The 26,760-nt window shown below is 41.7% G+C and overlaps 4 protein-coding genes across 14 annotated transcripts in view; 2 read left to right on the top strand and 2 right to left on the bottom strand.

Moving 5' to 3' along the window:
* The first annotated feature begins 2,661 nt into the window (after positions 1–2,661).
* Positions 2,662–4,078, top strand: cart3 (cocaine- and amphetamine-regulated transcript 3). Its single transcript, XM_086025408.1, has 3 exons — positions 2,662–3,044; positions 3,288–3,371; positions 3,452–4,078. Exons 1-3 carry the CDS (start codon positions 2,841–2,843, stop codon positions 3,557–3,559), a joined length of 396 nt encoding a protein of 131 aa, XP_085881534.1. The 5' UTR covers positions 2,662–2,840; the 3' UTR covers positions 3,560–4,078.
* A 5,511-nt stretch (positions 4,079–9,589) lies between these two features.
* On the bottom strand, positions 9,590–15,096 carry cdkn2aip (CDKN2A interacting protein). Of its 2 annotated transcripts, none has more exons than XM_086026305.1 (4): positions 14,978–15,096; positions 14,410–14,659; positions 14,220–14,329; positions 9,590–11,166 (listed from the first exon to the last, which is right to left on the bottom strand). In XM_086026305.1, the coding sequence occupies exons 2-4, from the start codon at positions 14,655–14,657 to the stop codon at positions 10,577–10,579; spliced, it is 948 nt and encodes a 315-aa protein (XP_085882431.1). In that variant the 5' UTR covers positions 14,658–14,659; positions 14,978–15,096; the 3' UTR covers positions 9,590–10,576. The 2 variants fall into 2 exon arrangements, with proteins under 2 accessions (XP_085882431.1, XP_085882430.1); XM_086026304.1 differs by having other exon boundaries at positions 14,787–15,083.
* Positions 15,097–15,269: 173 nt separating this feature from the next.
* Positions 15,270–26,384, top strand: tubgcp4 (tubulin gamma complex component 4). 2 transcript variants are annotated; one of them, XM_086026295.1, is made up of 18 exons: positions 15,270–15,462; positions 15,883–16,011; positions 17,351–17,473; positions 17,568–17,621; positions 17,709–17,765; positions 18,933–19,012; positions 19,196–19,397; positions 19,475–19,640; positions 19,728–19,852; positions 20,855–20,905; positions 21,090–21,195; positions 21,800–21,907; positions 23,783–23,927; positions 24,019–24,196; positions 25,193–25,327; positions 25,421–25,537; positions 25,623–25,762; positions 25,952–26,384. In XM_086026295.1, the coding sequence occupies exons 1-18, from the start codon at positions 15,385–15,387 to the stop codon at positions 25,956–25,958; spliced, it is 2,001 nt and encodes a 666-aa protein (XP_085882421.1). In that variant the 5' UTR covers positions 15,270–15,384; the 3' UTR covers positions 25,959–26,384. The 2 variants fall into 2 exon arrangements, with proteins under 2 accessions (XP_085882421.1, XP_085882422.1); XM_086026296.1 differs by having other exon boundaries at positions 25,623–26,384.
* The window catches only part of tp53bp1 (tumor protein p53 binding protein, 1), a 33,329-nt gene continuing 32,939 nt past the window's right edge, over positions 26,371–26,760 (bottom strand). For all 9 annotated transcript variants that reach the window (XM_086026285.1, XM_086026289.1, XM_086026293.1 and 6 more), the window contains one exon: positions 26,371–26,719. In XM_086026285.1, coding sequence (XP_085882411.1) covers positions 26,496–26,719 — 224 coding nt within the window. In that variant the 3' untranslated portion in view covers positions 26,371–26,495. The remainder of the gene's footprint in view (positions 26,720–26,760) is intronic.

The following is a 26,760-nucleotide window of genomic DNA, read 5'->3' as shown; positions in this document are numbered from 1 at the left end:
CTTAAATCACGACAGAGTCTTTTGGGGGAGTGGGTGGGGGGGGGAACACTTTAGTACTGATGTCATTTTTACATGCAAACCTATTATATAAGTGCCAATGTTAAGCTCACCCAAGTGTCCCTTTAAGGCTGTAAGTGACCATTTATGATAAAATGCATAATTTCAGCAAGATGTAGAGCGTTAAGTTAATTCACATGTTTTTGGCAAGGCAGATATTGCTACATACGTGTTTAAACCGAGTCATTTACGACATTAGCATCTGTTAGCATTCTATGCTAGCGGACTTTAGTTTTGTTAATCAGGCTAATTATGTTAGCGTATCCATGTTGTGTTTTCGATCCTAATTCAGAAGATAATTCATGTTCTAAACAATGTAAATATGTACTTTATGTTTTGGTCATTTGTATTTTATTTCTTTAAATTTTTTACACATATGTATGCTAATGTAGCCAGGAAACAATGTTAGATATTTTAAACGCTGTACTAATACACTGTATTTATAATTTTGTTTATTGCAGTTTTACAGAAGAAAAAAAATAAAAGATCAATAAATGGACTCTAAAGAAGGCCATAACAAACATCTCCTCTGTTATTTATCTGTCTAGTTGGAGTAGTCGTATATTTTGTGGGGACAGAAGAGCTAAGATGATGAGATCATAAGGAGTTCTCAATACTCTGATCAGAATATGAAAATCCCTGTAAAGTGAATTCATAGCTCTGTTTCTTAATTACATTCTACTTGTTTGGATATAACAGCTGGGATAGGCTCCAGCACGCCCCGCGACCCTTGTGACAAAAAGCGGTATCGATAATGGATGGATGGATGGATGGATGTTTGGATATAATTGCTGAAAAAAAATACAGACAGAGAACTGTGTATTACTCATTCATGCTGCAGTAGCGTTAGACAGTATTTCACCATTTCAGTTGTCCGGATATTTGTAGCCATGGCTAAAATGATGCCTTGTGACACACTTTGGAGTCTGGTATGACTTCTCCCTCCCCCACTAGACACGAACTTGAATGTGTTTGTTTGCATCAGCGGTTGTCCGCCATAATTGTGACGTGCAGTTGGCCAGCTAGCTATTCAAATACCCCGAAAATGCATCTTTTGTTGTGACAGTGTTTGGGTCCTTGATTTTGTCAGTTGCTTTGCTCATTTATTTTGTCACAGGCTTGGGTTGCTCAGTGACACTGTCACATCGTCAGAATGTCTCATTTTCTTCCATGCCTCTTTGTCGGGCTTTCTACCACTGCGCGCTATTATTTCTTTGTTTATGCCGTTCACCAACTGTTGGCTGATTTTGGTTTGTATTTTTGTATATAAAGACTTTTACTTTGCCAGTTCCACATCCTGTCTGCTTCTGGATCCAAATGCTGCTCCTCACGTCATATCTTCCCTTCCTATTGTCCACTTTTGAGCGCCTCATTCATGGTCGTTTGTGCATATGTCATGGTGAGAATGACAGAAGCGCAAGGACGGGAAAAGAAGGGGGAGTAAAAAAAAAGAAATCCAACTTGACAACCAACGTGTGGACCTGCATGGGCTCTGGTGTGGCAGCTTTAGAGCGCCTCGTTGTCGGCAGTGGGTATGTACATGTCAAGAGGAGAGGTTCAGAATGTATAATCACAGATGTGGCTGCATGGTGGAATAATGGTTGGTATGTCTGCTTCACAGTCAGAAGATCCGTTGCAACATCTCATCTCTGTATATGGATCACAAACGCAGGTTTTAATCAGGGCCAATGTAGTGTTCTTCCTGCATGCTGCAATATACAACATTGCAATATTTCTTTATATTCTACAAGAAAGTTGTTCCAGTGAGTGATGTAGCAAAATTTTTCCCAGTTTTGAAGGGTGATCATGGCAACTGATAAGGGCGTCTGCGTGTGTGTAAGTGTATGTGTGTGTGTGTGTGGTCTGTATTTGAGTTTAATGCAGCCTCATAGCCTTCTAATTTTGCAATAGTAACTAATGACGATTTGCGACTTTGTTCATTCCGGATTACGTTTGTAATGTGGCTTTTGTACCCAACAAATGACAGAATCATATTTAATGCAAAGCATGCAATGTATTTTCTATACTGTCCTCAGGGTGAGGTTCCAGCCTCAGCCATCTGACTTATTTTGGCCATCAGGCAGGGTACACACTAGTCTAGTCACCTGGAAATTGCAGGAAAAATATAAAATAATAACCATTCACACTCATGTTCACTCATAAATTTAGAGTGTTTCATTAACCGAAGGTTAACACTGAGAAAAGCCACGCAAGCAAGGAAACTATTTGAAAGGATGAATTGAATGAAAATGGAATATAACCATGTACTGATGTTTATTTTCATAAATTAAAATATCACCGACCAAGACTTTGTGCTTATTTTCCTTTTATAATAATAATTAATAAACATGATTTCAAACTTGTTTTCTATTAAATGTAACGTAGTATGTTTTGTACGACTAAAGAAATCAATGTTTTGAGAATTAATGTCATTCCCAGATGAGTCCAGTTATAAACCTTACTCCACATGACATCACCCCTTGAATAAATACTTTCATTCATGTACCCCCCCCCCCCCCCCCCCCCCCCCACATTGAGATTTTCGTGTTTGTAGCAGTGACCCCCTGTAGTGGTGGTGTTGTTCTTGTTCTTTACTTTAGGCTTAATTTGCCCAGCAACTTTTACTGGATGACTCACCCAAGGCGCCTGTTACGCATGACAACACATTGTAAAGGCGGTAGGGGGTGTGGAGTGGGGGAATCAAAGGGTGAGGTGGAGCAAGTTGGTCGCAGGCGTCAAATATAAAGGTGTGTGGCGCTGTAGTCCCTGAGACAGGCCACATCATGCTGACGATGTCGTGCACCATGCAGAGCCGAGGACGGCTCAGTGGCGCGCTCTTGTGCGCACTGCTGCTGCTGCTGCTTTTGCACTCCTGTCCTCTCTCTCAAGCCCAATTCATGGACACCGAGTCTGAGGAGGACCTGAGTCCCAGAGCCCTTCGGGATTTTTACCCAAAAGGTCCCAACTTGACCAGTGAGAAGCAACTGGTAAGCTTTCGATCGCCTGATCGTCACCAAAATAACAAATGTGCTTATTCCATGTTTTTAATGAAATGTTTCATGAGAATTAAGATGGTGTTGAGTCAAGTGGAACAACGTGAAATGACCGCATATATTTTGGGAAGATATATGCCAGATTTTTGGGCATTTACATTTTCGTTTTGTGTTTGCTGTTGTTCAGTCGTGTGGATGTTGTATTTAACAAATGTAATGTTGTCGTTTGCGTGGCAGCTTGGAGCTCTCCAGGAAGTGCTTGAAAAGCTGCAGACTAAACGACTGCCGATGTGGGAGAAGAAATTTGGCCAAGTCCCAACGGTACAAACTTGTTACTATTAAGTTATGGATTTTCCCTATACTGTATATTGTATAAACTCGCTGTCCTGTGCCTTCTTCAGTGTGACATCGGGGAACAGTGCGCAGTGAGGAAAGGAGCTCGGATCGGGAAGATGTGCGACTGTCCCCGGGGAGCTTTCTGCAACTTTTTCCTGCTTAAATGCTTATGAAGCTACTCAGCTTTCAATGTAGGATGTAGCGTCAACATAAGAAACTGTCACTCAATTCCTTCGTGATGTCATATTTTTATGAAAAGCTTGAGGAGGGTGATTAGTTGAATAATAATAATAATAATAATGTGTTCATTTATTTATTTATTTATTTATTTGATCACAGTCAGGCCTCTAACAATATGTACTGTATATGAAGCACAATAGATGCACACACCGGTGAGGCAAGATATTGTCACATATACTTTGTAGACACCAATGTTCATGACCACGTGCAGTGAGTGCCAATTATAAATTCTGTACAAAGATAATGCTGATTGTGACTGTCATTACATTACAATACATGGCATATAACTGACTATATGATGCGGTTAGTTGATATGATGTTTAAGTATCACTTTCATATACTCGTGTGGAATTGTTCCATAAAAAATGTTGCAATCTTGTTTCAATTAAATGTTTGTGTGGGCCTATTTATCATGACAGAAATAATAAATGGTGAATCCGTTTTGTAAAGCAGTGCCCTTGTCACATAATCTTTTTAAAATAAATGAACCAGTCAGCAACCACAGTGAAGCTTGACAGTGAAGCACAAGCGTAAAGGAAGTGACACATTAACATAACAAACTGACCTCATCCAACTGAGGGCACCACACACTAAATGATTGCATCAAACTTAAATGTGTCTTATAATGACCCTTAACATATCTCTGCAAAATAAAGAGAGATTCAAACGTGATCTTATATAAAGTCACTGGTGATGAAGTGGTTCAATTCAACTGAATTCCAAGCAGGAAGCACAGTATGAATGTGAATGAGAGTGAGATTGCCTTATTGCTATATTTGCCTTATTGCTATATTTGACTAGTGACCAATCCCAAACATGAGTCAGGCTTTCACTCAAAACATGGGGTGGCGTAAGGTACAACTGCCCACAACCCTAAATAAAAAAAGCGTTATCGAAAATGGGTGTCGTACAGGAATTTAGAGGAAGTTACAATTAATAATAATAATTATTTCTATTAATCTACCAATCGAAGGTTTGTACACAGTTTCTAAATTACTAGCACTAGAAAGTGTGTCCAAACCTTTAACTGGTGAAGACCCTGATCATGTTAACGATTTCTCGCTGTAAATATCAATAATAGTCAGGAGGCACAAGCCAGTGCAAACTGTAGGCTTGGTCCCAAGTCGGGATAAATGCAGAGGGTTGCGTCAGTAAGGTCATCTGTCTTTAAACTTTGCCAATTATGAGCGTTCATCCACAGAATTGCACACCAGTCAACAACAGTCAACAACAACCGTTGTTGGTGACGTTACCCAACACGGCGTCGGTGGAAATTCAGCTACTGCCAGAGAAGACGAAAGCACAGAGCGAATGTTGGGAATAGGACAGGAAAAGCCAGGGAGTTGCAGATATATAGTTTGTGTGTCCAGGAAAGCAGGCAGAAAGGCAATTAGGATGGAAGGTTTGGGGCAGGGTTCAAATTGTTTGACCATGGATTAGCTGGGAAGAAAAATGGAGTTATTGTAAGGGAAGCCCCACAGGTAGTATGTGAATTAGAAGAGACACAGAAATTCGGGAAGGAGCAAAATTAAGTAATTCTTGAGTATTCCAGGCAGCCAGAGAGTCTGGATTGATGGAGATTATACTGGGCATGTTGGTGAAGGAAAAAGGGGTAATGAAGAAATGACGGTTAAGTTTCGTACCAAAGGAACTTGGAGGGTCAAATGGTGGCGAACTTTGCCAAAAGGATGAAAATGGCTGCAGCCAAGACGTTATTCCAGGAGAGGCAGGAACATTGGGTGACAACATACAAGAGCAGAGGTAGAAGCACGCGGGCGGATGACATCTTGTGCGATGTCATCTGAAGGTTACTGACCGTTAGAGTGTAGCCAGAAAGCACAGGATGGTGGTGTGTAAGATCTCTGACCTCTGTTGGTGGTGAGGAACATTACGAAGACAAAGGCAGACCAAAGAACCATGTGGTGAAAGCTGAGAAAGAGTTCCGTTCGGCTTTTCGAGAAGAGGAGCTTCGAGAAAACTGCACCACTCCAACCAAAAGGATCAGAAGGCCTTTTCCCATGTAGCGGTCCTTACAACGAAAAATCCTGGCTCCGCCCCGTATGGTGGTTTTTCCATTACACTTTTTCAGGATTGTAGGGTTACAATGGAACTACTCCTCAGATTCTCTTCCAACCTTGTTCTAAAACGCAGGTCTAATAGGGCCGTGACATCACGGTCATCTGATTGGCCGACAGATGTATAGCTACATGCCAATTTCCAGGTTTTAAGCGAGCGAGAAAGAGCCTCCATCAAGTCATAAATATACAGCAGATACAGTCAACATATATTGTGTTTTACAACAGTGCTTAACCATATTTACAATTTCATACGTACCAATTGACGAAAGAGTCAAAGTTTCAGCTTTCCGACGGGCACCGCTCGCCAGTTTCATTCAAATAAATGAGAGGTTTCCAGGTTTCCAAAAGGAGGGCGGGGCTCATATCGTGGAACCTTATGGTGGTCTTGCCCGCGATGAAGACATCCTCCTGCTGCAGCCCGGAACATCGGAAGTCCCCAACCCGACGGCCTTGCAAGCTGCCGGTGGCAGCAACAGTGAGACGAGGCCAAGTAAATCAGATGAGCTCTCCATTCACAAGTGATAAAAACCCAGCGACGTGTGCACATGTGCTGACTCCCATTTAACATACATTTGATTGTGATTATGAACACAGGATACCACATTTCTCCGTTTATTTTATACTTTGTTTTTCCAAATTGACTTGTCTTTCTGGATAGCAAAACAAAAATAACGCAAGGTGTCCCTTGTCATAATTTAAAACCTATTGAAAAGTCCGACTCCCATTTTAAAATGAGGGTTCTGTAATGTCACAAAGTTGACTTTGAGACTTGTTTTTGCAGCATGGTCGTCAAGGTGCACGCAGCACGTCTCAGAGCTTGTCTCTTACCCAACCGTCCTCTTTGCAACCTGTCAGCACTCATCAATAATGGACAAGAGACAAGTACAAAATGCTAGTCCTTTTTTTTGGGGGGGGGGGGGGGGGGTATGTGCATTTCTATTTGGGAAGTCCACATGGGACTAAAGGAACACTTTCTTTTATACTGTCAACTAAACACACATTTGTATTAATATTTCACAGGGAGCTGAACAAAAACTACAAATTGAATAAACTTGTTTTAAGTTCTCAATTCACTTCCAACGCTGTGAAAATCTGTAAGAACCAAAATGATATTACAAGATGTTACAATTGGAAGCTTAAATAAATAGATAGATAGGTAGATATATATATATATATATATATATATATATATATATATATATATATAGATCGATAGATAGATAGATAGATAGATAGACAGATAGATAGATAGATAGATAGATAGATAGATAGATAGATAGATAGATAGATAGATAGATAGATAGATGGATGGATGAATAAATTTGGCAATGATCTGAGGATCTCTCTACACATGTACTACTGAACATTTGTTAAATGTGGCCATTGCTTTGTAAAGGAAAGCTTTACTCTCAACAACCTGAATGGCTGAGTCATAACAAATAAAGCAAACAAGCATTGTTTGGGGCTTTACACGATTTTTGGGGGGGGGGACTGCAAAAAGGATTTAAAATGAAACACATTCCCATTACTCTGATCATACATTTTCATGAAGACTGCATAAACAGCAATGTTAATTGGGTTCTGCTTGATCCAAATCTTGTTAATCTTGCTTGTTGTACATCCAGACAGGGAAGATTTGTCACTGACCCCCTGGAGGAATTGCTTCCAATTGTAATGAGACTGACTTTTTTCCGCAAGGTCCAAACCGACAGGCCGGCGGTGCTCATTTGTGTGCAATAATTTGGCAGAGACATAGATGAAGTCAAATGAGGGAAAGAGGCAGCGGGTGATTGAGAGTGTGATGGATTGAGACGAAGAACAGGAGACAAATGACAGAGCCTGAAACAAATATTGCTTAGCGCCAGGATTGATGTTTGCTACAAACATCTCAAGGTGTCAACACCAACATATTTCCTGAGGCAGAGATGTTGATTTACATGATGTTAACACTAATATGTGGATAAAATCTCCATCTGAACGTGTCTGAAGCCTTTTTCTCTCCTCGCCCATCCATCCATGTTGTAACCAATTATCTTGTTCAGGATCACAGACAAGATGGTGCCCATCCCAACACCGTTTGCCTAAAAGGTTGGTCATCAGTCAGTCAGGGCAGATATGCTAACCAGTATCCACAAGTCTAGAGTAGCTCCTAATCGCTGGCACTGAGCCAAAACCTCCAAAATAGTCACTTAACAGGAGACCCCAAAACTGGCAAGTTTGTTCAACCACTAGCTTTGCAATATGAAAGTAAGCAAGCCATTTTCAACATTTTAGATTGGTCAGTAATGTGTAAAATTAACACCCAGGAATGTGGGCTGACCAATAATATAGATTTTTGAAAAAATATTAAATTCACCAAAATGTGACTTATGAAGTTTTGGTGAAATGATATTTTATGATTAATATTTCACACATTTTCACTCTAGCTGCCAGCCAATCAGAGGGAACATATTACTGTATAGACAAATCATTTACAGTCATAGCTCAACAGCCACAAGCAGTTTAGAGTCGACCAAACGCTTGATCTGGCAAACTAATAGTAAAGCAAATAAAATGAAATGATTAAAACTGATCATACTGATTAGTTGCTTTGAAAAAAAACCGATTGTCTTATTCTGATAACAATGTCCCGCACATGGACATACTTATGCAAAGGGATGTACTAACAGTTAGTTAACCACCTTTTTCCTACGACCAATGCATACTGTATTCCGGATTACACACACAAAACAGGCTGGGCGTGTTCCTGTCAATCAAATAGCATCCTGTGGCAAAATCCATGACATGTGTTGAAACACTAGAGAGCAGAGTATTCCTGTGCAGTGTTACTTCAGGGAGCGTAAATGAAAAGTGTTGTGCAGGCAGTTAATAAAGGTGTCTCCGTGGTATCATAGAAGTCAACAGTGGTCTTGCTTTTTAAAAGAACCCGACACACACGTCAGACGGTACTTAACGCTGTTAGGGACAAACCCATTTCCGTCCTTGCTTTGTCTGTCCCTTTTAAAAGACTTCTCGTCCTCCGTCAACAAAATGGGTGTCCGTCCGGACGTAGCTTTCCATCTCGAGGACGGAATACCCATCTCTGTTTATATCTCAATCTGTCTGTCTATCTATAACAAACAGTATTTCCAGTCATTCAAATATGGTGCAAACTTAAAGAAATCTCCAAACTTGTATTTCTTTTAATAGTATTATTTAACTATTGCATTAATTTCGTTGTGTCTTCAAAGTGTGAGTGGTTTATTTCATTTCTATTATGCAGGGATTAAATTATATGTATATTTATAAGGTATCTTAACATATGTTTCTTAAACCGATATTGAATTTAAGGTAAAAAAAAAAAAAATCCCAACTACTGTACTGTCTAATTATAAAGATATGCAAGCAATGCTCCCCTCTAGTGGTCATATTGGTCAACATTTCCACATCTCTTTACCTCACAAATGACACATGTATGTACGTAGCACGTTAGTACACTATATTAGCAAACAATGGTAACCCTTCCGGAATTTGTTTGAAAAACGAGTACAGTACTAAATCAAAGATGTCATTATAGTACATGGCAGTGCAGTTCACTATGGATGATATTACTCTTGATAACCTTGTGTGCTTAACAAAGGTAATGAGTTGCTTTCAAAAGGATGTCAATTAATTACTTTTCACTAAACATGAATATGGTGAGGAAATGAGTGCGGCATGTAAAAAATAACTTCAAACAAGATAGCTCAAATCAGATTGATATTTCAACTACCAGTATGGAAACGCTCTGTGATGACTTCCTTAAATTGCCGTGAAGATTGAGTTACCCGACATGTACTTGGTGAGGGAGCGAAAGCAGACAGCAAGGCAGCATGGATTCATGCTAAGACCACAAATCAACCTTGGTTATGTTTGAACATTTATTCAAAAATGAAAACTTTGAAGCACTCCTTTAAATTTACAATAACCTAAAAAGGTGAGAATAATCAGCGTTTCACTACAAACTTGCTGTTCAACTTCAAGGTCGAACAAACACACAAATCACACTGTAGAGCAGCATTTAACTTTCAAAAATTCTCACATTCTGGCTCAAATTAATCAAATGGAAATAATCAAACTCTTCCCCCAGCTCTTTGCAGTATTACAACAAGGACAGCATACAATGAGCAAGCAATATGTATGAGGGAACGTCACACATACAGCGGGTGCAATCGTTTCAACAATCATAGCAAATGAATATGTTTCATACGCATTAACCCACGACAACTAAAACCATGGGTCGTATGACGCAAATACTGTATCAATGTCTAACGTCAATGCAGAGAGACAAGAATCACCCTACAGAAAAGAGGGAAACTACTATGATGAATCAGATTCATATTCAAGCAAACATGCCCAGGAAGTGATGGTGCTTGGTGTGCTAGGAGAAGAAAGCAAACAGTGACCAGGACAACACACTTAATATAAGCTTGCACTTTGGAATATCTCACTGGAGCCTATTTTTTTTTTAATACAAATCAAACATAGATGTAAAAAAAGAAAAAGAAAAAGAAAACAGTACCATGAACCTTACAGTGGGTTAGAACTGAAATATGAGTTGCTGGCCTGTGTGGAAAGTAAAGCTGCTACTCTAAGGAAGGTGAAAGCAAGTTATTTTTATATTTAACTTGAACAAATGACATCTCTCAACCGGTGAACTGGGCCCGGTTCAAAAAAGTGCATAACAAAACTTGTGAAACGTGAACCTTCCTGCTCTTGATGCAATTCTAATTGAAATTGCAAAGCCGCGCAAGGGTGTGTGGTCCCCAAACCAATGTGTCTTTCTTCAAGTGCTCCATTCAGTAGACGCTAATGCACCATGACAGCAGGTCCCAAATCACGAGTTGGCCGGCTTTACAACGAGGCATCTCCCGCACACTCGTCCTGAAAAGGGTAGCTGAGTGCGGGGGGGAAGCCCTGATTCCGAGGCTGCTCATCCAGCAACAACAAATCCTCGACATCCCTCCCTTTGTAGCGCCGTCTGGCGATCTTTACTGTCACTTTTCTGCCTTGAAAGACTTTCAGCGCCTCTTTGGAGGCCATGGCTCGGGCGGCGGCCTCGTCGCGCCCATAGCCGGTGCCCATGTAGACCGTCTGACAGCGAATTTCGCACACGTGGCCTTCCTTCTGCGTGCGACCGGCAGGCAGGCCGACGATGTCCTTCAAGGGCACGAAGACGCACGTCAGGGTCCGCTTACACGACTCCACGCAGCTACAAAGTATTTCGAAATGGTCCAGGTTGGGGCCGAACCCCCCCGCCGACACCAACTTCCAGGCCACGGCCTTGTAGAGGCGGTTGAAGAAAGGCTGGTGCTCCGCCGGAGCCTGCTGGGCCGGCCCGCATTTCTGACTCATAGGTCGCGCGGATGTTTTCCCGGCCAGTCGACCGTCGGGCTCATTAGGAGCGTATCGGGCTCGTTTGGCACAGCTGTCATCGGGCGCTCCTTCACGAGACGAGCAAGAAAAGAGAGAAACAACATTTAATGAGGCAACAGACTGCAGCTTTAAGTGTGGGGGCGTGTAAACACGGAAACGCTGCGTGAAAGCAAAGGATGAAAACCTCTGTCCACTTTCATAGACGAGCTGCAAAGGACCTTTTCACCACCTGACCTTTTTTTTTTTTGCCAACGATCTTTGTTTATGTGACTGTAAATCAAAGTACCGTACCCAAAGTTTTGTTTTAGTTTGTTTTTTTTATTTTTTGGAACACATTTAACTTTTAACAAATTAAAGATTACATAAATGTCATGTCTGCTATATCCTTTGCGGGTCCACAATATTAACTAGACTTAATGGGTGTGCTTGCGTTCGTGTTTCAGACTACCAACTTTGACAAACAAACAAAAAACAAAAAACGACCACCGCTGTATACAAACTGCTGCACATGGAGCAAAAGTAAATCATACAACAACAAACAATAAAACAAATGAATAAAAATGAAGACGGTAAAAAGCACAAAAACAGTACAACCAAAACCAAGTCGCATGCTGAATCAAAAGCCAAAGAATAAATATGAATTTTAAGATGAGCTTTAAAGATGGGAAACAAGGGGGCTTGCCTAATGTTTATCGGGAGGTCAGTCCAAAGAGAGGGACTGGCAACGGAAAAAGGCTCGATCCCCTCTGAGCCTTCGCTTAGACCTCAGTACCTCTTATAGGGCAGGTGCATCGGGGTGGAGAAGATCAGAGAGGTACGATGGAGCGAGGCTAAACAAATAATAGAATCTTAAAAAGAACTCTAAAGCCAGCTAGCCAGTGAAGGTACACTAGAGTAGGAGTTATGTGCTCCCCCTTACGAGTGAGTACCAGTCAAGGGGCGAGCGGCAGCATTTTGGACTAACTGGAGATGCTTGATGGAGGATTGGCTGACTCCAAAATTAAGTGCATTACAGTAATCCAGCAGATATGTGACGGAGGCATGAAGTACTGTTTCAAAGTGCTGTTTAGAAAGGAGATTCTTTACCTTAGCCAGCTGCCTAAGATGAAAAAACAACAGCACCAATTTGCCAGTCCAATTTCAAATCACTGTCCAAAGTTCGTGACTGTTGGCTTTTGATAAGGAGCCAGGGGGGGCCAAGTCAGCAGAATGGAAAGTACAAGGGCCACTGGGACCAAACACCATGACTTCTGTTTTCTTTTCATTGTAATTCAAGAAATTCAGTGCCATCCAGGTCTTGAGTTCCTCCAGACAGGACAAAAGTGACCTCAGTGAGAAAACGTCTTTTTTGCTCAGCGGGACATAGAATTGACAGTCATCCGCATAGCGGTGGAAGGAAATATCATGTTTCCTTAAGATGGAGCCCAAAGGGAGCAGATACAATGAAAACAGCAGAGGCCCCAGAATTGTACCCTGCGGAACACTGTATGACAATGGAGCAGTGCGGGACTCAGCGTAACCAAGGTTAACGCAAGAGGTTCTGTCAGCCAAATAGGATCTACTACCACTCAAGGGCGCGGCCACGAATGCCCACCTGGTGCTGCAACGAGCCAACAGAATACTGTGATCCACCGTATCAAATGCTGCAGTCATACCCAACAAAATCAGACGCACATTGTCTCGTGTCATTTGCCAGGAGCATGTCATTAAAAACAACTAACAGGGCTGACGCTGCTCATCTTGCTGATCATCTTGAAATCTGACTGGAAGACCTCCATGACTTTATGTTCATCCAAGAAAGATTTTAACTGTATGTGCACCACCTTTTCCAGAATTTTTAAAATAAAAAGTAGCTTGAAAATGGGTCTAAAGTTTGAGAGTACATCTTGATCAAGGCCAGGTTTCGTGAGCAAGGGTTACACCATGGCATGTTTAAAATACTGAAGTATTACCCATGCAATGTTGGTTCTTTTTTATAACGGGTCAAAAAGGACATTGATACTGAGTGTTGTTTTTTGTGAAGGACTGCTAAATTATGGAAACATATTTCCATATCTTCATTTTCATTTCATTTATATTTTAAAGAACCATATCATCCCCTTTGCATTGAAATTATATTGTTTGGCTTCAGCAACTACGTATCAGTGAACAAAAACACGTTTTTGTTATTAATTGTATTATAGTATTGGCTGAATAGCGAATTCACTGATGTCATCACACTAATCAAAAATCTCTTTTGTTGCATATTTAAAAATGGAGTCATATATAGTATAATTAATTTATAGTTGTGGACTTTAACACCGTCTTCAATCTTCATGCACCACCCTGACTACAAAGGCCACTCAAATTGCACAATAGCAATTTGGTAATGGAAACACATTTTTCACATTTCCACTACTCATATGACCTGGCCCGGATTCCACTTGCCATGTGACCCGACCCGGTCACGTTCAAAAGGTGAGACCGTCACCCAGTACTTCAGGCCCTCCAGCAGCGCCGACGATGAGCGCAGGTTCAACAGAAGACCGGCGGGGAACAGACGGAGGGAGGGGGGGTTTCCCGGGCGATACACTGTTGTCATCAGACCTCTGACGCCCACTTGTGGGGATGGGTCTGAGTACACATACCTCACTATATCTTAGCTAAGACAGCATTATTAGAATAACTTTTCCCATGTGCTATACTATTTTGGGCCATTTGTTGCATTGATTCTTACTGTTTTCCAAAAAGAATTGACGTAACAACTTTTTAAACTTATGTGACAATTAAGCATGTTACAACATGACACTGAGTGAAACAAAACATGGCTTTATGCAATTGCTGGCTTCCCTAAAATGATCAGAGGGACAGATTTCTTTTCAGTAATGCAGTAATGTGTTTGTTTGCCTTCCTCTTACACTTCCAATTCCATCACTTCAAACTTCATTTCACGATGTTCGATGGTTAAAACCAGCTGAACCGAAAAGCGCAAAAGCCTCTTTGAGTGGCTGTGTATCTCCACTGTCAAAATAAACCGTATAGTAATTGTATGGAACATTCCATGCAAGATCAATTCATGGCACTTTATGTCTCACACTAGACTCAACATCTGCAAATCGTTTTTCAATCAAGTTTGTCTTACCTATTGGGGCACTGTACTTTTCCTTGCGTATAGTCTTATGAACTGGAGGATCTTGGACAACTATTCCTTCACCCATCTCTGTAATCTTGTCCATGACAGCTTCTGGATAGCTTAGAGAATGGGAGGGAAGATGTTTAGCCTCCAGTTTGCAGTCCCATTTGTCACTGTGCTCCACTGTTGTGTGTCCTACCTGCAGCCGAGGAAAACATGGTTAGCCCAAACCATGGAAAGAGACAGCAGCTTGTCCAGACTGCTGCTGGAGACTCCTGGTTTCACTGTAGGGTATGCGTCCATGTTTTTAAGGATGAACTCTCTGCGAGCAAACCACTGTTTGTTGTTTTCACAGTAGCCCCTTAAAGTGTCGACCCACTGGGCCACTTCTCGGTTCTGGGCCAGGTACTCCGAAACTAGATCCTCCTCTTTCCTCACCTTCGCCATGCCTGCGATTTAACAATGCACATTGCACACTTACGTAAATATGGGAACAGATTCCTTAAAACTGCGGTGCGGGTAACAGTATAGTATACGTTGTTGTCATCAAATACGATCGTGTTGTTACTCATTTACCTTTTAAAAGCTTAATTCGTTGATGTATTTGAGAGAACTTCTTGACTCATTTAAACTAATAACCTTACACGATTATGACGAACTGAGTATAACATGCGGCGATTATTAGCGATACAAATCACAACCTATCCACGTCTAATAACGATCAGATTTTGGTAACATCTTCTTTTCAACTTGTAATATCGAATTACCAAGGTTTCTCTGTTGCGAGGTGTTGCTAGTAGCTACTGCATGACCGACTGATGACGTATGATGGGAAGTTTCCGTTTAAGGCAAAGAACTACAATTCCCAACAATACTGGAACAAACATGGGTTTGATCTATATTTAATGTATACTTCACCGATATAATAAAGAATTCGTGGCACAAAGTAAAAAAAATATTTATCAAAACCCTATTAATTGCTAAACTTGACAGAGTTTAACAAAAATCAAACGAAAATGAAATCCAGATGGTATCGAGCCAGTTTCTACAACGTCCCATCATGCTCTGGGTCGTTTACGTCACCAATCAGCGACAGCTCCGGCGGCGGTTTGTTTTGATGGTTGCAGACAGCACCTCCGGATTTAAATTTTTTACTTCATGAACTACAAGTAAGATGATTCACGAATTGTTGTTGGCGTTGAGTGGATACCCAGGGACCATTTTTACGTGCAACAAACGGACTGGTTTACAGGTAAAGCGGAATAATTGAAGAAAATTCATTAATCATAAATTCGTGGATGCTTTTCTGATTCTGTTGATGTATGCTAGCCCATATTTTAATGGATATACATTCGGTGTTTCATTCGTGTTTTTGAACCGATAGATATACCTTTGCAATCTCATTTGCCCCGTCTCATTCATTGGTAGGGCACTGGCTGTTGGAACAATGGCATACCCACAGAAATTGCACCAAATCAGATTTTTTTCGTTGGGTTCAGTATGTCTATGAGTCTTGGACGTTTTACATGCTCAGGTTAATACAGTAAACAGTAGCAGAGTATTTTACAAATTCCTTCTTAAAGCTGCGGGATCAGTAGCTCAGACCAGCAGCTTCACTATGTCTGACGCTAATGAGGAAATTATATTTTGTACATGAAACTTGTACCTGCAGGTGTCCCAGGATCTACCCTTCCTTCACCCTAGTGAGACCAGTGTCCTCAATCGGCTCTGTAAACTGGGCTCGGATTACGTACGCTTTACGGAGTTCATAGAGCAACATACTGGCCATGTGCATCAACAAGTAAGTTCCAGATGTCCAACATATTTTCCTGTTTGCTTAATTATCTCATTAAAAAAAGTATATTTACTGTCATTTTATGTGGCTACGGCTACAAAATGGCCGCCCCCGGAGATGGCTAAAAACGAGTGCATTTTGCTGCTTAATTTATATTCCACGAACGCAAAATGAATCAGAATGCCGTGTTTCAACTAGTGGGCCTGCTGGGAACATATTCTTGAAAAATATTGGTTTGGGTTGACTTCGGCTTTAACTCATGTTCCATCCATCCATTATCTATATCGCTTCATCCTCACAAGGGTCGCGGGGCGTGCTGGAGCCTATCCCAGCTGTCTTCGGGGACACCCTGAATTGGTTGCCAGCCAATCGCAGGGCACACAAAGACAAACATCCGTACTCACAATCACACCTAGGGGAAATTTAGAGAATCCAATCAACCTACCAAGCATGTTTTCGGAATGTGGGAGGAAACCGGAGTACCCGGAGAAAACCCACACAGGCACGGGGAGAACATGCAAACTCCACACAGGAAGGCAGGGGCCGGAATCGAACCATTGACGTCTGAACTGTGAGGTGGACGTGCTAACCAGTCGACCACCCAACTCATATTCCACAAACGCAATATTAATCAGAATGCCGTGTTTCAACTAGCGGGCCTGCTGGGAACATATTCTTGAAAAAATGTGTTTTGGGTTGATTTCCCTTTTTAGTCCTATTTGTGTGCACCACCATGTACTGTATGTCGTATACACAAACTGAACTGCGCTGTCGCAGACTAGCTGAGATTTCCTCCTTAACTTTTCTTTCCTCTGAAGATAAGTGTAAGAAAAACCTTCCAGTGTTCATTGTCATTTGTTAGGGTTGAAATTTGCCATTATTTTCAATACTCAGTTAATCTGCCAATACATTTTTTGATTAATCGATGAATATAGATATATATATATTTTAAATTATTATTTCTATCCCTATATTTAAAAACAGGACATTATTTCAAATTGACATAAACAACATAAACTGATTATGATTCAGTTATTGGTTTGGTCTGTAATATGTCAGAAAATAGGCAAAAATGTTGATGATTCTTTTTCAAAGTAAAAGCAGATGTTTGTAAATGTCTTATTTTGATTCAATACCTGCTTTCACGGAGGACCACCTCAATCTGAAAATAGGTTTACTGGTGAGAGGTTGAAATTATGATGTTTCTGACAGTTTCAAGTTAAACAATGGTTTATACCAATTGATTGATTGTCAAAGTAGTTGTTGATGTGTTTGATAATCAATTTGTTGTCGATTAATTGTTGGACCTCTACGCAATCTGAGTCATTGAATCATTTCTTTGTAGGAACATCATACAAATCAGGCCAGCCAGATGGGACTTCATGGGATTTACCTGCGTGCATTCTGCACAGGTTTGGACTCAATGCTGCAGCCATACAGACAGGCCCTACTGGATCTTGAACAAGAGGTACACCCCAAAAAAAAAAAAAACATAAAAAAAACAAACTGAGAGGTGAGTCATGAGCACAGCAGGTTAACGTCTGTGAATGTGCCCTTTTTAGTTCCTCTGTGATCCCCACCTGACAATATCCCATGTGAATTATAAGCTTGATCAGGTAGGCTTGTAAACACGTTTGAATAATGTAAAAGAATATTGACAAAGCCAAGTCTGAACAGCTGTTACATTGTTACCATTTCTAAAGTTTCAGTTGCTTTTTCCCTCGGTGATGGTGGTGGTCGAAACGATTAAATCGCAGAAGGTAAGGACCGGTTACTTGACAGAAACAGATGCATTACTGTCAAAAACAGTAGTGTCGGTTGAAACCTAAATTCAGACACACTGAGTTTAATTGAATGACCACGTTTAATAACATCAGCTGCAAACTAAAGTCCTGCTTAATTATGTTCAAAGAAATTAGTAAGAAGTTGGGTTGCAACTAACGACTATTTCAAAAGTCAATCTGCCGATTAATCGATGAATCAGGTTGAAAAAAAGCTTGTTTTAATGTCCATCCCATTATTCAAAAACAGGACCTTAAGTGAAATAGTGCAGAAAACGCACAAACAAAAATTCTTTCTGATTCAGTTCCTGGTTTGCATTGTAACATAAGAAAAAATGTTGATCATTATACTGTATTCCAAAGTAAAAGCAGACATTTGCAAATGTCTTATTTTAATGCAACACAAAGATAAAACTGCTAACTGGCAAATTTTAATCAGACGGCTTCATATGTCCCTAAGCGTGTTTTTGACGCTAATTTAAAAAAATCAGCACATCAGGTTCTTGAGATATTTGCATTTCGTTGTTTGTAAGTTTAAACTATAAAAAGCTTTATTATATTATATATTATTTAATTTATAGCGAGAAGTTTACTTGCATCTCAGACAAAAAAAAAAAAGGAACAATTTGTTGACCAGTGAAATCAGTTTGCTTTCATGGACGACATTTCATGTTTTTGAAAGCAGCAAATGTTGCTTTAATGCCAGAGTTGGTCTGCGTTGGTTCAATATCGCAAATGTTTGCAAAACGTTTGCCAACAGTTATTTGTGATTTTTCTTGTTGCAAGGACATTTTTAGCATCTTCAAAATTCCATGCAACAAAAAAAGTACAGGCGAACATCCGACCACAGTTTGTCGAACATTTGCGACCTCGAACGTACCCTGACGTGAGCGTATATTTTTCCACCGTCGCCAACAGCCGTAAACGTTCGCCCCTTGGTTGGAAGGCTGAAATTCTGAAATTCTAAACTGGACAAGCTCTCTCAATGATTATCAAAAATAATCATTGAGAGAGCTTGTCCAGTTTAGATTAGCAAAAATAAACATTGACTAAATTGATAAGCGATTAGTTGCCGATTAATCGTTGCACCTCTAGTAAGCATCACTGGGGGTATCAACCATGTGGTTAAGGTCTCCTCCGCTTTAGATCCATGGCTGCCAGATCCTGGAAACGGTGTACAAGCACAGTTGTGGGGGGCTTCCGCCTGTCCGCATGGCCTTAGAAAAGTAAGTAAGAGATTATTTGGCACAATTATCTTCACATTGTTGCTAGAGTGCACCAAAAGTTATCGATACTGGGCTTTTGTTTTGTGTTTTTTTTTTGTTTTCAAATAACCCTTCTCGAGATGCCGTTGCAGAAAACCCACTGGTTTCGAACAATCGCTGTGTGTGTCTTGCAACATTGTTTAGGATCCTCGCCGTGTGCCACGGTGTGATGTACAAGCAGCTTGCCGCCTGGATGCTGCACGGATTGCTGCTGGACCAAAGCGAGGAGTTTTTTGTGAAACAGGGTCCGAGTGCAGGCGGGACCGCTGCCTGCCAGGAGGAGGATGAGGAGGATCTGGGCCTGGGAGGCTTGAGCGGCAAACAGCTGAGAGAACTTCAGGACCTGGTGAGAAGCACAGCTGACATGCACCTGTGGATTTCCCCAAGGGATTCTCAGTGCTGTGGTTGTGCGTGGCTTGGCAGAGGCTGATAGAGGAGGAGAACATGCTGGCTCCGTCCCTCCAGCAGTTCTCCCTGCGAGCGGAGATGTTGCCTTCTTACATTCCAATACGAGTGGCAGAGAAGATCCTCTTTGTTGGAGAATCGGTGCAGATGTTTGAAAACCATAACCACAGCCCCTCGCGGGCAGGTACCGGATCGTACAAAAGTGGATTCTTTTCTGAGCATATTCCTGTCTGAGTTGCTCTGAATAAAAGATTATCACTGACTGTTTCAGGCTCCATATTGAAGCACCAGGAGGACGCTTTTGCTGCTGATTTGCACCGACTTAAGCAGCAGCCTCTTTTCAGTCTGGCTGATTTTGAAAATTTCATCGATCGCATCAGAAGCACGGTGGCAGAGGTAAACTAGTTTAGTATTGTAATTAAATACGCCGCTCACAGAATGCTCGGGCGATTGGGTTTTTGGTTGAGATTTCAGGATGAACTTAAAAATGCGCTATAACCACAGACTTAGTGGATATACATAATGGACTAACAATGCCGCTTACGTGCCGTAGAGAATGAAGCCGCCGGTGGCCATCTTGCTTTGCCACTCGTTTAGCGTGCCTAACTTAACGGTAAATACATTGATTTCCATAGGTGACACACCAGTTCGGCAGGCCGTCACTAATGGCCGCCTGTTTTGCTGAAGTGTTTTTTTTTTGGGGGGGGGGGGGGGGGGTTGGACTGACAGATTGACGGACTTTTGACGGTAATACTGGCGGACTGACAAACTGAGAATTACAATTCAGTTCGTCATAAAAAATGACGGATTGACGAATGATGGACCGGAAAAATTGAGGAACATGCCCACCTCTGTTGATTTCTTCGCCAGGTGTTCACATCATTTTCTGTCTCTAAGGCGAAAATGCCACAGTGTGTGGCGTACGGTGGTGCCAATACGTTTGGGAGAAGTGCTATTAGCACATTTCATCAGTAGATGTGCGATTTTACATCGTCTCCTATAAAGGTATATTATATCTCAGAGTGCTACTCAGAGATTCATCTACATCATGTGGTCAGAATCAGCAGCAATGAAATGAAAGCAAAGTTCACAGGAACCAGCCGGTTCCTTTTAGAGGCCCTCGTTACTCCATACAGCGATCCTGACGTAACGCACACACTCATAAATCGGCTACAGTGGCAACGTAAGATGGCTGCTCTCTGGCTTCAGCCATGAAGGCCCAATTGTTAGTCCATCAGCCCTTACAGATGTAGTGCGTACTTAATTTGACCTTCTCTAAACTGGACATTTTTTGAGTTTTCCTAAAATTTCACCCCAAACCTGACCTTCTCTATTTGTACGAGTAGTGTGTGTCTTTGCTCTAATCGTGGTACATTAACATTTTGGATTGACTTGCAGCATCTTTGGACACTGATGGTGGAGGAGTCGGAGCTCCTTGAGCAGCTTAAGGTATGATCTACTGGCACAATTCTTTTGATATACCAAATTGGGGTTGAATCAGAATCAGTACCTTCTTTATTGTCCGGGGATGTTTAAAATAGACAAGGATTTCATGAAAAACTTACTGGGGAAAGTCCCCTGTTTTTTGTCTGCAAAGGGTCAGAGCTCTCTCCTTCCTGTCTTTTACTTTCAGATTATCAAGGACTTCTACTTGCTGGGTCGCGGTGAGCTCTACCAGGTTTTTATTGACCTGGCGCAGCACATGCTGAAGACCCCACCGACGGCTGTCACAGAGCATGGTAAGTCACATCAAGCTTCGTGGTTCTTTTGGGTCTGCGTCCTACAAAAAAAAAAAAAAAAGCAACATAATCTGTCTTGTCATTTATTTCCACTAGGCTAAAATTTAAAACCCTGCTAGTGGATGAGGTGCTCTCAGTAAATGGAGCAACATTAAAAGCTAGTCTGCTTCCCTTCATTCTGTCTGATGGCAACATAAGCTTTTTATTATTGGATGCTTGCAAGCTGCAAGCTTCACTGGGCACAGTATGCATTTTGATCTCTATTTTTGAAGCAAAGACTAGCTAAATATGCACAAACCTGTCACAGTTGGAGGTTGGGTGCCTTGCTTAGGGGCACTTCTCCACAGTCCGATCCCTGTTGATCCATAGCAGGCCTTGAACCGGGGACTGCCGTACAGTCCCCAAGCCTTGTCGGTTTTACTTTTACCCCCCTGTATTTCACAACGGTTTGATTACTCAGTGAGTCATTCCAAAATGAATTGATGGTGTGTTGGCAGGAGCATCCAAACACCTCATCTGCATTTTAACTCGATATGTAAAATGGATGTTTTGGGAACGCCGATGCGTTTCAATGCCTCATGTTTTATGTTGTTGTTTTCCCCAGATGTAAATGTGGCCTTCCAGCAATCCGCTCACAAGGTGTTGCTGGATGATGACAATCTGCTGCCTTTGCTGCACCTCACTGTTGACTACCAGGGCAAAGACAGCAAAGGTCAGCTGTGGCCCAGAACACCAATGTTGAAACATACATGTCAAGTCAAATGTATTTATATAGCCCTTAATCACAGGAAAGTCTCAAAGGGCTTCACATATGCACCAGATCATATACACGACATCCCCTGATCTTAACCCCCAGAAGGGCAAGGAAAAACTAAAAAAAAAAACATTTGGGGAAAAGTGAGAAACCTTGAGAAGGGACCACAGATGGGGGAATCCCCCTTACGGGATGATCAGGTTGCAATGGATGTCGAGTGGGCAACATTGAACACACATTATAGTACTATACAATGTTTGTTAAAGTGATGCAAAAGTTAACCAAATGAAGTGCTGCAGGAAGATGACATCGATGAAGTGAGCAGGGGCCCAATGGTCGTCAATGTAGAAATGTCCATAACAGCGCCTCCGAGGATGTGGTCAGCATCCAATCTTGTCGCAGTCATTTGCTGTTGGATCGAAACAGCAACCTCCAATTCGGCCGTCATCACCTAATTCCCAAGCCTGGGAAAAGGGGGCAGAAATAGAATAGAAGCGGCAGTAAAGTGGCCAAAACAAACAGTTCAACTAAATGCAGAATCGTACAAATAAGTCTTAAGTCGTGTTTTAAACATTTCTACTGAGGTAGTGCCTCTAATATCCGCGGGTAGGGCATTCCAAAGCTTCGGTGCCCGAATAGAAAACGCTCTAGAGCCTGCGAACTTCTTTTTGGCTCTCGGGATCACTAAAAGGCCGGCATTTTGTGACCGAAGGTTTCGGATCGCAATATACGCTATCACTAATTCGACGAGATAGGAAGGTGCTAATCCGTGCGGTATTTTGTAGGTAAGTAGCAAAACCTTGAAATCGCATCTCGAGTGGACTGGGAGCCAATGCAAATTGGCTAATATCGGAGTAATGTTTGTCGAACTTTCTCACCCTTGTCAAGAGTCTTGCTTCGGCATTTTGGACTATACATTTATTTGAATGACATTTATTGATGGGAATACAAATACTTTAGTCCATGTACATTTCAATGTATGCTTATTTACTTGCATTTTTTTTTGTATATATCAATGATTGAATAATTGGTCTGTAATTGTCATTATACTCACAAACAGGAAATCAATGTACTGTAGCCTATGGTCTTTTTCATGCTTCAAAAAGTCAAAGAAATATCACAAGGAATTAAAATCACCGATAGCACTACATAGTGAATTCATCTTGAGTAGCATAAATTGTGACTGTAATGGCATATTTGTGTATAAAGCACTTTTTAATATAGCTTGGCTGGTCCTGCGACTCAGGTACAACTAGAGCTCAGACTATAATCCCCCGTTCCCAAAATCATGTTGACTTTCTTGGCCACCTATTTTTGCATGGTAAAACGCTGGCTCTAATGCACCAGAAGTATTTGCCAACCACTAAAAGAAAGTAGAGGCAAGAAATGGAAGTAGTAGTAGTTGTAGTCATGGCGACTGATGTGTGACCTATCGTCTGACGGACTGGGCTCCGGCACCCCTCTTTTGGGGTAATCTGAAAAACTGAACGGTTTATTTGAACAACACTTATGAGTTTTTTTTAACGGTCGGAGTGAAGCAGTGCACGCCAGGAATGTATTTCTGAACGCATCCACGATTAGGGAACGGGGATTTTGGGGGGTTTTAATATGAGCTCGACCGTTCTTCTGGGTTTTTGTAAAAGAAATGTCCCCCAAAAATGCAACTTTTTATCTTCTTCATGATGCATTTTTTGACTTCGACGCCGCAGCAATTTATAGCCCAATAAATATGGCAGCTACTGGTTAAATGTGACTAGCATGATGTGAAACACACACTGGTTAAAAAAGGGTTATGTTCTTGTGGTTATTTATTCTGTGGTTTATTTTTTTCAGAGATGGTGGGCCCCAGAGACGGAACCACTCCTCCACAAGACATCTCCCCTCGCGAGGTGCCTCCCACCGGCTGGGCTGCGCTCGGCCTCATCTATAAAGTTCAGTGGCCGCTGCACATCCTCTTCACTCCCGCTGTTCTGGAGAAGTCAGTCGTGATCTTTTTCTCTTTACCAGCTGAGAATCGAGTCGGCTCCGGTTTGGTGAGCCTTGTTTTTCTCTGGCGTCTCTGTGGTTAGATACAACGTCGTGTTCAGGTACCTGCTGAGCGTGCGTCGGGTACAGTCGCAGCTCCAGCACTGCTGGGCTTTGCAGATGCAGAGGAAACATCTCAAGTCCAGCCAGACGGACGCTATCAAGTGGAGGCTACGTAACCACATGGCTTTCCTGATCGATAACTTGCAGTACTACTTGCAGGTAACCGACATATGAACAGCATGTGACTCTTCTGTATTTTCCCCATAATCAGACCAAAAATTCAAAGTGGTAGTTTATATTTTATTGTTTCACAGTAGCTAGCATGTTGAGCCACGGTACATCCTCCGTCCGTGAACTGGGCACCCTTCGTCCTCCGACCCCATCCGCCCTCGTCCATTGCTTACGTCCTTACATTCCGTCCGTCCGTCCCTAATGCCCCCCCAAAAAATAAAAACTCTCTGTGCACTCATGAAAATGATTTAAAGCTCATTAGCTAGCGAATTTCCTATGCACATCCACTTACCAGCTGGGAGTATCATAAGTGGATTGAATGGTTTACAACTGTTGAACCAGGATAGCATTTAACTGCCAACACAAGACTGTCGTGATGTGATGAAGATGATGATGCAGACCAGAGCAAGCCAGGGCACATCACAAGAATATTTAAGATTGGGTAATATTATTGCGTTTTATTGCAAAGCTTTTCTGTTTTAAATAATTATTTAAAAATAATTAGTGCAAAATAAAGCGGAGGAGAACGAACGTCTTTCACTTCCGGGTCACAGTTTTCAGGTTACGGCGCAGCTGGCATGACGCGTCAGGTTTTGATAGATTTTTACAGTCTAGAGGTGTTCCAGACAAGGACATACTTCGCATGCAAAGGGATAAGGTTTGTACTCAAATGTTAAAAGTTAACAAAACAAATTTGCTATCCACCTTCTTCTTTGTCAGTTAAATGGGCGTCCACTAGAGGGCAGACTATGCCCATGAGAACAACACTGCAAGGAGGGAACTCACATGAAAAAGAGCACCGTGGCTGCTCCGCGGTATCGCGGGAAAAGAACAGTTGGTCTTTCTTTTTCAAAGAACCCAACACAACACGTCTGCCGGTACTTAACCCGGTTGGGGACGATTAGAGAAAACCCACCACCGTCCTTGCTTAGTCAGTATCAGTGCGACTGGTACGAGCTGCTTTGCTATACTGTATGTCTCCAGGTGGATGTGTTGGAGTCTCAGTTCTCTCAGCTGCTTCAGCAGATCAACTCCACCAGAGATTTTGAGAGTATCAGACTAGCCCATGACCATTTCCTCAGCAACCTGCTCGCCCAGTCCTTCATCCTCCTGAAGCCAGTATGGAAATAAACTACACTTTGAATAATACTTACAGTAACCGATGTTGAACTTGTGAGACCAATCCAACGCCTCTAATGCTCCTCTTCTCAGGTCTTCCACTGCCTGAACGAGATCCTGGAGCTCTGTCAAAATTTCTGCTCTTTGGTTAGTCAAAGTGTGGCGTCCCTGGATGAGAGGGGAAGCGCTCAGTTGGACATTCTAGTCAAGGTGGCCTGATTAGTCGTTTCATTGTTCCTTAATGTTAAAGAAACACAAATGTTTGCCTCATACTGTATTCTGTGTTTACTTTCAGGGTTTCAGACGTCAGTCGTCACTCCTGTTCAAAATCCTGTCAAGCGTGCGGAATCATCAGATCAACTCAGATCTCGCTCAGCTGCTTCTGCGACTGGACTACAACAAGTACTACACCCAGGCTGGGGGCACCCTGGGCAGGTGAATCACACACTTTTCATCATTTCTGCTTCATTTAAATGTCAGTCTAACTGTATGACATCCAGACAAAATTAGATTTTGGACTGACATACTGTGTAGTGTGGAAAAAAAGCCATCTAATAAGTTACCTCCTTGTTATAAGAAGTCAATGTTGTTGCTTAATTGTCTAAAATGTCATTTTCTTTTTAGTGTTTGAGAAGACCGCAGAGAATTACCGTTTAGCTGCCCCTAAACTCTCTCCCTTCAGTCTTTTGCCTTTGGTGTTTCTGTTTAACATCAATCTATTAAAACATTGTTGCATTTGAATTTCAAATGTCAAAATATCCCCTTCATGGCCTGGCTTCTCACCGTCAACACTGATGACCTACGGTAAATTTGGCCCACCTCTTCAGACTGTCTACAACAACTTCTGCTTTGGAGCCGGGTGGAAAGTCTCAACAATGTTGATTATAAGCATGGTTCAATACAACCAAAATTAATTAGGGAAACTTGTTTTTATAGTTTGATCACTCTAACCTACATATTGTAGGTTTTTCTTTTGTATAAACTGTAAATATATTGAAACCTTATTGCATCTGAAATTTTGTGTCGGAAATAAAAGCAATCCATTTAAGTGAAACAAGGCTCACATTTATTCTTCCATAAAAACACACAATGAAGTTATGTACAGTAGAGGCATGCAACAGAACAAATGCTAAAGCGTGAATAGAGTTGAAGGCAGTTTCTATGAACATTATGATGATGATGATGATGATGATGTTGATGGCGACGTCAAGGAGGAGTAATTGTGGTGATATTGAGGCTTGCTCTGGAAACCAAGGCGATCCCCGCAGATGACGCTCTGTATAAGCCACTCAGGAGACACCAGTGGGACTTGAAGTGATGTCACATTTTTCTCTATAAGTGGTGGGCAGGAATGGTCTGACACCACAACGTCATACTTGCCCGCAGGAACGTCTACAAGATGAGAAGGGGAAACTAAATGTTGGTCACTTTGT

The sequence above is a fragment of the Filicampus tigris genome, chromosome 3 (genome assembly GCF_054856515.1).
Source record: "Filicampus tigris isolate MCC_2025a chromosome 3, RoL_Ftig_1.0, whole genome shotgun sequence".
NCBI lineage: Eukaryota > Metazoa > Chordata > Actinopteri > Syngnathiformes > Syngnathidae > Filicampus > Filicampus tigris.
Note: the sequence above shows the minus strand (reverse complement) of the source record. Positions and strands in the feature narration are given on the sequence as shown.